Source organism: Oryzias latipes, chromosome 22 (genome assembly GCF_053564925.1).
Source record: "Oryzias latipes strain Hd-rR chromosome 22, Olatipes_Hd-rR_3.1".
Classification (NCBI taxonomy): Eukaryota; Metazoa; Chordata; class Actinopteri; order Beloniformes; family Adrianichthyidae; genus Oryzias; species Oryzias latipes.
Genome location: NC_136258.1, coordinates 12,673,486 through 12,685,864, shown reverse-complemented (window position 1 = coordinate 12,685,864; position 12,379 = coordinate 12,673,486). Strand labels below are relative to the sequence as shown.

The 12,379-nt window shown below is 40.1% G+C and overlaps 1 protein-coding gene across 6 annotated transcripts in view; it reads left to right on the top strand.

Moving 5' to 3' along the window:
* Positions 1-12,379, top strand: part of LOC101164267 (apoptosis-stimulating of p53 protein 1) — a 237,134-nt gene that overhangs the window by 16,013 nt on the left and 208,742 nt on the right. For all 6 annotated transcript variants that reach the window (XM_078941338.1, XM_078941337.1, XM_023951409.2 and 3 more), the window contains 2 exons: positions 339-486; positions 5,392-5,499. In XM_078941338.1, the coding sequence (XP_078797464.1) occupies positions 375-486; positions 5,392-5,499 (220 nt within the window). In that variant the 5' untranslated portion in view covers positions 339-374. The remainder of the gene's footprint in view (positions 1-338; positions 487-5,391; positions 5,500-12,379) is intronic.

Genomic DNA, 12,379 nt, shown 5'->3' with positions numbered 1-12,379 from the left:
TACATACATACATACATACATACATACATACATACATACATACATACATACATACATACATACATACATACATACATACATACATACATACATACATACATACATACATACATACATACAAGAAACCTTAAACTTGTTGAAGATCACAAAATTTGAACTTTCCAGCATTTTCTGAACTGATAATCTGCACTCATTTAGAGTAAATACAAAAGTATTTGAAGTCCATGATATCCCTACAAAAGTAGAAATAGGGAATTCGACTGGGTCAAGACAGTTTTAGTCTGGGCCACTTTTTTAATTTGAATGAACTATAACATTCGATCTGTTTGTGGTTTCAGGTGATCCTGACAGTCTATCTCAATGACACCCAGCAGATGTTAACTGAGGTCCCAGTTACTCCAGCAACAAGAGTGGTTGATGTGGTGGAGTACTGCAAGGAGGCTGGTGAGGGGGAGTGCCACTTGGCCGAGGTCTGGAATGGACACGGTGAGTCCAATCACTGGTTTACCAGAAATCGTCAGGAATCATACTTTAGCCATCCATGTTTTCATTTGTATGCTAAGCAAAATGTATATGGCACATGCCTAATTTGTTTGGACTTCCGCCAATTTCCGCTGTTGGTTTCTAAAAAACTGAATCCATCTTTAAGGTCTTTGGAAATCTAAAAAAAGGAGCAAGAAAGTGGGTTTAACCACTGTTACTTAAAATCTTGTGTGGTCCAAACAAGCCAAGGCAAATCTGATGTTATAGAATGAAACCAAAGACCTGCTCGCGATCAAGGACTTATGAAAATTTGACAAACGGAACCTGTTCTGTACAGCAGACACAGTGCAGAGAAGATTGATTGACACGGTTAACAGCCAATCAGGATGCAGAGCACATTGCACTGTTCAAAAAGAGGAAAATATAACTGACAAAAAAGCAACAAATCAGCGAGTGAGACTGTAAAAGGTAAACTATGTTAAAGCGAGGGAACACTGTAAATATTTAGCAGAATACAGAGTTAAGAAAAACATTTTCCAAGAACTTTTTAAATTGACGGATTGTTACTAAATTGTTTTATTTGTCCTTACATGCAGACTAATGATATTTTTTAATGGAAAAACACAACCACTAAGTAATGTTTACAAAAAAGACAGCCATAATCAGATCCATGAGGTCTTTTTGAATGTCTGGTGGTTTAAATGTTTCAAAGTTTATCACTAAACTACTGTTGGGGGCTCTATGAGAAAAACAAAGCAATATTTGATTTAGTTTTGTTATAATCTTCGATTGATCTGAAAGGAACTAGCATTAGATATTGATTCCCTCTGGACAAGTGGTGATTATTTGATTTGTTTGCAAGTAAATATTGATTTGTAAAGCGGGGAAATTTTTCTTTCTGACTGACATATAGCATTTAAAATAACTGATAAAAAGGTTCACATTTTATGTTTTTTTCAAAGTTCTTTGTGCATAAATTCATCCTAATTCATGAGGTCTGTCTGGTTTTAGCCGTATGTTACATTCCTGATAGCATCTTTCTGAGGTAGCGCTCTAACGGTACTCCTGGTCTTTATTACAGTCTTTGTGACAGTAAACAGGTGTGTCGTCCTTTTTTTTTTAATCTAGTCTCTGGAGTTCTGGAGATCTGTTCAGCTGGATAAGATCTGAAGTATGATAAAAAGAGCCGGAGCTCAGGTGGTCAGCTGTTTCTCTCACTGTTTCTTTAAAGCAGATGTCGATTTCCAACTATTAAGAATGCAGATTAGTAAAAAGCAGCATGGTTAATGTTTAGGCTGTTTGATGTAGTCAAAAATAAAGGAAGCATTTAACTAAAGGCTTTTACAGAAGTGAATTAGTCGTGTAAAGACATCATTAAGTTAAGAAATGCTCAAGAAAAAAACTCGGTTATCGGTTATTCTGGGCTATGTCAGCACTAACACAGATACTACTCACAGTCTTGTCTTTTGAGGATCAGGGGGTGTAAATAATTACTAAATAATCTGGTATTATATGACAGGATTATCACATTGTGAACTAGCCTAAATCACTTGTTGTGAGGCTTACAGCGGAGCTCCAGTTTAGGAAATCAATACAGCAGCGAGGAACTCTTTATGATTGTGACAATGCTGGCTCGAGTGGACCAGTCCATTTCCCTCACACTCTGAGAGCTGCTACCTCCATCAAGGCTTGGCCCACTTTCAGTCAAGCATAGCTGTCAAAGCAATAAACAGCACAGTGTTTGTGTGTGTTGTGTGTGTGTGCGTGGAGTGTGACTGAGAGGTTATGGGTGTGTCCCAGAGGGCAACAATATAAAACAGCACACAATAAATGCTTCTACATGTGTGTCAGATTGTTTCAGTGCCATGAGACACAGTGCTCCAAAGGCTCAGCTCTTGCTATTGTGTGTTTGTGTGTAACCGCTGAGAAAATATGACGAGCAGAGATTATTTTTGGTCTTGTTTTTTTTTTTTTTTTGCGTTATGGGAGGTGGTTAGAATAAAGTTTATACACATAGCCTTAGTGTTTTAAAATAAAACATCAGAATGTGTTTGAAAAAAAAAAACGTTAGGATTTCTTAGGATGTAGCATTAAAGGCTGTTTGAGACTCATTCCGTTCAATATTCAAGCGCTAGTGCCTGGTGTCATTTATACAACTTTCCTTGTTATTCAAAGACGACACAGCATCTTCTCAGAGACAGTTAATGTCCTCATTATTTCTAGAAGGCCTGCCATAAATTTGACTAAAAACAAACAACAAAACCAATGTGAGGAGAAGTTATGGGATTATCGCTTTTTATAGAGCAAATAAAACATTAGAAATGCAAACAAACTTAAAACACAACCCCTTCTGTGGCACAGATAACTGTTAGATGACAGTACGATGGAAGAGCGGACAGCCAAATAGTGTGACTGGAGTAATTTTTCCTAGCGAAGTATGATGCAGCTAAGAGATACAGGCAATATTAAATCAATCCAGACAAAAAAATAAATAAATCAATGCAAGAAATCTTTAACCAAAATTTCCACCAGTGGTACTTAGAGAAAAAAACCTGGTACTGAACAGTACAGGTGAAGTTTTCCAGATTCCTTGTATTTCTTGCAAGGTAATCAAATGTAAATGAAATATGTGTACAAACAAACAAGTAAACAAGAATTAATCACAAATCCATTCACATTATAGATTCATAAAGTTCAGCCCACTGTTGTTTTTCCACATCAAAATAATACAAATGGAACATTATTAGAACACTCTAGCACACTGTATGGTCACATTTCTTTGTAAAATTCAAACACACAGTGGACTGGAATGATGGTTTGATCATTTTTTTGCTGCCATCATGTGTGTTTTCCTCCGTGATGCACTTGGTCGATTTTACACTATAGTCAAGTAAACCTCAGTCCAAATGGTATTTTCCAAGATAGATTTAGCTATCGATTTATCTTATTTTGAAACAGTTTCTTTAATTGGTATTGGTCGATTCGATTTAATTTTGCCTCAGACAGATCAATGTGATTCAACCCTAGGAATAGAAATCGATTCACCGATTTATCGATTAATTGTTTCACCCCCAGTGAAAATCATTGGAAGAAGTGTAAACAGATTGTGCTTGTTAAACTATTTCATTGAACCTAAACCAATAATGGATTTTTAAATCTTTAAAAATGTATTACCTACTGTTCTATGTTAAGAATAAAATATATACTTAACTTTTCTTGCAGATGTGTACTTTCACACTGCCTGCTTGATTAGTTCAATTTTCTTCAAAAGGTTATGGTTACAAAAGGCTTTTAATCTTTTTTTTATTCAGTTTACTTGTTAGAAAAGTAGAACCTATATATTTTGACACTTTCAATGTGGTCTTTCAGCTGTTTTATTTTGAAAAATCCTCATCCATGTAAGGGGAAAAAAAAGTTGAATACATTTTTTTAAATGTTTGTGAGTTTTTGCTGATTCAATAGGTAACTTTTTGTGAAGTTCATATGGGAGGAGGCAGATATGTCCCTCAAAAATGGTTAATACGCATTACCAACAGTGACAACAGCTGGTTTTATATACTTAATAAAACTAAAACAGTTTTAAACTATGTCTATTGTTGTACTTTTTAGTCGTACAACTGTGGTAAGGTCATTGATTTGTTTAAACCTGCTGCGTAATAGTAAAATTTTGTAGCTCTAGGTGGGGGTAGAAGCTGCGTGACTGTCACGGGGATGGATCCATTTTTGGACTCAACAAACCTCTCGCTTCACTTTGACCCATCGTATTGACCTTATTGGGCACGTTGTTGAGTTGGGTGGAGCAAACTGCGGTTAACATGCCCGTCCCCCTCCGGGCTTCAGTTTTTTTCTGTTCAAAACTGTGCGGCTGCTGTCTGACATTTGTCTTTCCAGTCTATATACTGTATGTCTGTGCGAAAAGAAAAGATGAACGGCCAAAGAGAAGAGTTTAGTTCAGTTTTTCAATGTCAGTTTGGGTTTTTTTTCTTTAAATTCCACTTCCTCAAAAACGTGGGAGAGGCAGAAAGAGGAAAGAGAGGAAAGCCCCATTCCTCTTAGCCTCACTGTCAACAACAAGCCAAGTTTTTTAATAGTAATCAAGTCATAAAAAACTACAGTTATGTCAATGAAAAACCTTTTAGAAAAGAATATATATCCACCGTATTTATAATCACCTTTGTTTTTAAAGAGACATTAAATTTCTACTTTCCTAAATGAACTCGTGTTTTTGCTTCCACCACCCTTCTGGCCGTCACAATTGTGGCTTTGTTAAAATAAAGTCATGAGCATTATTGACCAGAAAGTCATGTCTGATCAAATGACTCAGTCAGATGATTTTAGCAGACAGATTTCTGACAAAAGACTAGACATTGTGTTTAAACCATCTGAAAGAAATTCAAATGGCATGGTTGAATAAGGTTAACCCTTTAACACCGGAGCTGTAGCTCCGCTGTTGATGTTATTTTCCTTACTGCAACTCTTTGACTGTTTACCCAAATTTCCAGAATTACAATGCATTCTGAAGCAGAGTATGGTAAGTTTACATTGATATGCAGCACTTTGCAGTAGAAAAATGCTTATGCAATTAACATAAACAATCTGATTCAGGGAAAAGTGGAGAAAAGTACCTTCATGGTTGTGAAGTGTTGCCTACGCCTCTTTTCACTGCTTCAGAATTCATCTGAATTACGGAAATTGCGTAAACATTTAAAGAGTTTTGATCTTTCGAAGAGCGTGTTTTAATTTGTGTCACCAGCGACATTTCCAGTAGTAAAAAGGGTTAAAGATGGGACAGTGTACTCTTAAGTCAAATACATTGGGAGGGACAGAGTTAAGACATTCGTTTTTTGTTTTTTTTGGCCATTTGTCATATTCCTGTTTTAAAATGTCTTCATCTTGCATGTTTTTCAGAGCGAGCTCTCCCTCCGGAGCTGTTATTGTTGGACCTTCTTCAGCGGTGGGGAGCCAGAAGGCCTGAGGTCAGCTTCTACCTCAGACACTGCCCCCCCTGGCCTCAAGGTACAATCAAAACACCAATGAAACCTGGTGCAGTGAAAGGCTAACTATAAAAAGGAAAAAAACAATTAAACTAATTATTTTATTTGTTTAAAGACCACCTCTAAGGGAGTGTGTAGAAAGTGTAGCGACTACATTGGTGGTGAGTGAGGTTTTGGAGTTAGGTCAGTGACTAAGTCAGTCATTAGCCAGATAAGATGATTAGAGTTACATAATGGGACAGAGCTGGCATTGAGTGACAAGGACAGAGATGTCAAATGATTTTCAGCTGGGAAGAGCTGTTCGACTTGCTTATCGCTGCAAACACAACGCATGAAAACATCTCCATTGAAAAATGAAGGAATCAATAAGCGTATTGAATTTGTGCCACAGCTCTGATTGAGTCCCACTGTAGGAGAGACACAACCTCCTCTGATGTCAGAGCATTTCATTTTCATACTGGAGCCATTAAAAACATAATTACCATTCATTAGAATGTCATTAGATATTCAAAGTAATAATCCAAAAACAGTTAACCCTGATTGACATTAAAGATTCTTTGTGTTTGTAGTTTCCAAATGTCTGACTTTGCTGAAGTTTTGCAGCACCTTTTCTCGCTGTAAGTCAGGGTTTTGCTGACTTGAAACACGTTTTCTGATCAGTCCCAGATCTTCTGCCTGGAGGCCTGTAATGCGTTTATGAGCAGGGGGGTTAGATCTGGAGGGAGATGAAAAGAGCAGCCGCTCATTTAGTTGCCAATAGCAGACAGAAAAGGAATACCCCACCCCCTTCCCCACTGCTTCTGTCCTACACATGTGCTTTTGAACCATCAGTAGATCACAAAGAGAATCCTCACCCGCGCTTTTAAGGAGCATCCTCGTTAATGCAGCCCTCTGTGGCTGCCAGACTGCCCCCTCTCTAGCTCCCAGCTTGTGTTCGACTCCTCACTTTACATTCTGAAACAGCCTCTTGAAGGAGTTGGATTTCCTCAATAGACCTGAGCAGAACAACATTAATGAATCACAGCCTCCAAAGACTCATTAACACCTTTCTTCCTTTGTGGCTTTGAACTCCAAACTTCAGTGATCAAGCTGCTCTAATTTAGGTGGTTAACTGGGTCACGCCCACCTCAAATGATCTTACATGTTTTCAGATTAATCGCAAAGGTTTGATTCCTGTTGTAATTGTCTGGCAATCAGGGTTACAGGACCCCGTTACAGAATAGGGAAAATTAAACAAGTTAATAGAGAAAAAGATAACATAACTTAGAAAAAAATTCACATATGCCCCTGTACGGGTGCGCATCACTAAAGTTATAGTATTGAAAAAAATCATATACACCCTTAAAAACATATTTACTGTATATTGTGCAAAAATGACAACTAAATTGTGCAGACTTTTGCACTTAGGAAGAAAAACTTGCTCACACTAAAATGAAATGAAAAGGTTTTTCTTTTTTAAAAGAGCACATAATAATTTCTTATGTCTACAAACATGTTACATCACACTAAGCATTACCTTCAAAGTATGCAAAAGGAAGATTGATCTTGTTGGATTAGTCCCCTAAAGGTAATTCTTTTATATTTCTTGTGCACTTTATGCATTTTATTTCAAAATTAAGAAAAACAATTTCTTGGAACTACAGGGGCTCTGTATCATTGATAGAAGACATGAAAGAACAGAAACAATGAATGGACTATTTAATGGTTATAGAAACAGTCAGATGATTGGAAAGCAAACCAACCACAAGTTGATGAAGAAGACGAGTATAGGAGAAGCTAAACTAATTAACTGAATAGGATATAAAAAAGAAACCCAACAGATTGAACCTACAAAACAGAAACATAGAACCTCCCAGTTACAATTGCCATCTGGACAGAAGTATTTCAATTCCTGCTCAAATGAAATCCACCGCAGCTCTCTGCTGGTTTGAAATGGAGTTTGAAGTGCTCGAATTTGCTTTAGTGAGTGAGGGGGAAACTTAGAGATGGGGAGGATTAAGTGAGATTGAACCTGTCTGGTCTGGATAGATTTAAAAGGAATGATGCTATTTATAGATAACATAGAGAGATTATGATGTAAAATCCCACTGAGAGCAGATATAATAAAAAGAGATTAGTCTTTTTTTTTTCCCCCAAAGGAAAACACAGAAAAGGATTTCCTGTGACAGAATGTAGTTAAACACATATTCTCTTTTTAAAAGCAAACCATTTGACCACTTGTCACTCTGACCAATGTTTAACAGTGCAGCTTTTGAGTTGTTTATTTTAAACATACCAGCTGCGTTTCCATTGACAATGATTTGTGATACTAAATTTGCCTAATGGAAACACGACAATTTAAAAAAACTATTTATCGACTACAAAGGGCACCAATGTGAGTGTGCAGACCGACGTGAAAAACGCCACGCGTAAAAGCGTCACTTTTTAAAAAACGCCTCGGGTTCGTTTTTTTGGTTTCACGCGCCGCGTCAAAAACTATACGACCAATGAGAATGGCGCTTTTGCACACGTGTCTGGAGCTTCTGAAGTTATAGTAAAACACTACTTGGGGGCGCTCAAACACAAAACTGTCTTGCTGAGCACACATATGTCACGGCGAAGAAGATATACGCCAAGAAGCGTCTACACTGCCGCGAAGAAATAAGACGAAGAAGATCCACTCACTGACGGACATTCTAAAATATCCCCGAAAACGCTCATGATACATTTTCAGCTCTTGTACCAGTTGATAAAACTCCCCATGTTCTTCTCTTCTGGTAACTATGGGATGTACCCAAAATCGACGTCTTTTCCGGCGTCTTTCATCATTCAACAGAACAATAATTTCTTCATCGCTGGAACTGGAGCTAGAGCTACTGGTGCTGGAAATATTCATGTTTTCTTTGTTTGATTCTGACAAGCGCGTAAATACTTGCACTCTTCTTCTGAGTGAAAAGCGACTTTAAGAAGCGTAAAGTTGCGCAGCGCCACCTTGTGTACAGGGGGTATTTCTGTTTTACATTAAGCGCCATCTAATGTCAGGGAATGAAATTTCATGTTCGCTCGGCTCATCGTCAGCGAAAATCGCCTGGGTGTGAACACAAAAAACGTGTTGAAAAACGCTGGCGAAAAACGGCTGGCGAATATTCGTCCCGGTGTGTACAGGCCTTAAAGGTTTTTGTGCTTGGGGGAGGTGTTTTTTTAATTTGTAAATCGAAAGTGACATATTTTACAAAACTGCAATGGAACAAGGGAAACACTTTTTATTAAATGAGTCACGTGATCAACAATTGAATGGCAAGGCGCTTCATAGTAGGAACTGGCTGCCTTGGTCTCTGCACAGTGGGCGCCACAAGAGGTCCCACAGCATCACACACATCATCAAAAGTTGAGCATGTCATGGGGATTTGTTGGATCCACAGCTCCTCTGTAAAATCACCAACCATGATTTCCCAAAATCGCTTCATCCATAGCCGCTCTCGTGCATAAGGAGCTTGCAGCTCCATGGCCTGCATAAGACGGAGATTTGGTCACATCCTTTAGGAGATGATGATGAGCACTAGTGCTGTGGTAGAAATTTAAATGTGTGTGCTGTAAATCAAAGTATTGTTCACATATGTCGCTATGTTTTTGATTGACTCATCGCGCGATTTGGTTTTTGTCTATTTACATTTATGATTTTATGGAAACAGTGTACCGTATTTTCACAACCATAAGGCGCCCTTAAACGTCTTAAATTTTCTCCAAAATGTAGGGGGCGCCCTATGAGGCGGTGCGCCTAATGTGTTGAGAGACGCGTGTGTGTGTCTTTCTCTGCTGCCTGAAGACAAAGAAGGCATTAGAACGGGGGATGGAAGTGTGGGCGGGAACAACATTAGCCGCGGTTACATGCGCAAAATATCATGATTGGATAAATGGTCGGATTAAAATTCAACCGTGTACGTGGGCCCAGAAAAACTTTTTCCAATTAGAACGAACATTCACATGTTCACACTTTCGGTCGGAATAAATCATTTGGGCATGCTCAGTAGTGTTGAAAATACCGGAAGAGGAAATGAATCCCGCTGTAAACAAAGTAAGCTGCCATATACATTTATGCAGCAGCTCGGTAATATACGGGACGACCTTCTAAATGTGCTTTTATGAATGTAATGAATATTATGAAGTGCCTGTTCACCCATCATTTTATTTTTAATCCGTGTGGTCAGTGCTTTTTCTGTTGAAGAACGGAGCAGGAAGAAGCCAGGGTTAGGAGAAGGCTAACACGCTCTAACAACATTAGCCTTGTTTGATGAACACAAAATCCATGCGGGAAATACTGCAATCTGCATCTTGGCTGCACGTAAATACGTGGGAATAACATCAGCCTTTATTTTGTCGTGAAATGACTGGAAACACAAATCCACGTGATCGTTGGAACAGTTTCTAAGGACTGAGCGGCATTTCTGCTTTGAAAAGCTCACATACCGCCCCAAAGCCGGTGTGTGTGAGCTGGCGGCCCGAGCTTTGCTTGGACGCACAGTTATCCTGAGTCCGGCAGCCGCTAACCCAGAGCGGCGGGTCGGAAGCCTCCCCCCGGTGCGTACACGTAACAAAGCACCACCGCCCTGTCCACAAACACAAAGCTATAAGTCCGGCTGCTCTGCTTACAGACACGGTTCACTCGCGCAGAGCAGCCTGTCGGTCCTGTGTGCGCTCCAAAGCCTTCTCTGAAGCACCGTCTATGCGTGACGTAAACCAGAGCAGTAGTGGCACACGATTGGAATGAACTGTTTACATGCAACACGATCGGATCAACAATCAGCATAACCCACCTATCTCGATCGTAAAGAAATTTTGATCCGAACGAGTCTGATCAGGGCATAGTATTCCGAACGGCGTGTTTACATGACGCATTTTTCTTCCGATCAGGCGTTCTTTCCGATTACTTTTGTCCATGTAAACGCAGCTAGTGTTTACAACATGGCTGAAGCACAGTTTAAACTGCAAGCTAACAGCTACTCGGAGGAGCATGGGTGCAGCTGCCAGAGAATTCAGGAGGAATGAATAAACCCATGGTTCACAAGTGGAGGAAGCTGGAAAATGAACTCCGACAAGTCAAGAAGACGCAGCTGAGTTTCCGAGGAAAAAAGGCGACTCGAATGATGGATTAACAGCAATCAGCTTTGAGAAGCTTCTCTGCAGTCACCTTTTGACTGAGGGCAGTAACGCTTTCAGAGGAAGTTTTTGCTTTCGTTTTATGAAGCGCCGTCATCTTTCCATCCGAGCAAGGAATATGGTGCTGCTGCAACATCCAGCGGATTACAATGAAAAGCTGTTCATCGTCCGCTCATACTGCAGCAAAAAGATTGACTACAAACACCTCCAGCCACATCAGAAACATGGACCAGGCACCGCTGACTTTCGACATCCCGGGGAGTCATACTGTTGAGAAGAACGATACGCACAACGGGGCACGGTTTTATTGTTGTGGAAGGCAATCGCCGGGCGAGTTATGCCACAGCTTGTGAATGGATTGTAGAAGCTTGGGCTAACGCAGGGGTCGGGAACCTATGGCTCGCGAGCCATATATGGCTCTTTTGATGGTCACATGTGGCTCGCAGACAAATCCTTAATTATACTTTTTTTTTTCATTAGACCAGTCCTTCTCGGGCGCGATGCGATGCCAGAGGCGCGCAGTAGTAGCGGTGCTTGGAGAAAAAACTATCAGTTTACTGTTATCTATTATTTCACAGAGTTTTTACCACCCGGAAACCTTTGAATTGCCTCCCTGAGGAAGAGCGCGCAGTTTTGGGGACGGGATGTGTGAGGAAGAAAGCAGAGGGGGTGGGGGGTGGGGGGGGGACCGGCAGCAGGTGAATCGCGCAGAGATGGTAAAAACGTAAACCTGCTGCCCGTCACTCCTGCAGCGTGGGTGTGTGTGTTTGGTTCCATGTCTGTCTCACATCTAAAGAACATTCAGACCTAAGATCCCGTTTAAAGTCTCAACGCCTGCATGAAGCAGAAACTCACCACGTATCAACCAGACTAGACAATCAGCAAAACTACCACCAGAAATACTCATCATTTATTAGCAACAGTATAACAATGTTATTAAAAAGAATCCACAGACTTATTGGACTTTAAAAATGTTGAAATTACATCAAATGCACACATTCATTTGTATATTTAGTTTTAAACATATTGTCGCGGACTGAGTTTAACTTGGCTGTTGGGCCGCGTTAAAAGTTCTGGAGTTCATGGAACGCATCGTTCAAGCAGAGATCTGATTGGCCCTCAGTTCTGTCGCTCAGCCTGTTGTTAGGGAGTTTGGACCAATGGGGTTCAGCCATGGGCCGAATAAGGAAATGGGAGGACTGGAGCGGGAGCAGGGGAATATAAAGTTGGGAGAAGCGCTCTCGTCTCAGCGGGAGAGATTCAAGAGTTGCTGAATTGATTGTACGGCGTTTGTTGCGGTCTACAGTAACCACTGCCACAATAAAGAACCCTAAAAGAGGTTAAGTCTCCGTGCCTTAGTGTGGGAAAGGGACACTACATTATTGTATGGCTCTTTCGAAATTACATTTAAAAATATGTGGCGTTTATGGCTCTCTTGGCCAAAAAGGTTCCCGACCCCTGGGCTAACGTGTCCGCTTTCGTAGTACAGAAAAGCCGACATCATTAATGAGGAGCCGCACTGCAACGAGACGGACTCTGATGATGAGGAAAGGGAACCTGGCGTATTTGATAGAAATTTAGCCCAGCTGTTCATTTCTGATACAGAAGATGAGGACTTTGATGGATTTTCGGATGCTAATTGATGACTGAAAAATGAAAAAAAAAATCACAATCAACTCAGTTTTTCTCCTGCGTCCTTTTCTAAATACACACTAGCATGCATGTTCTACCGGTATGTGTTAACGTGCCCGTGCCCTAACACCCAG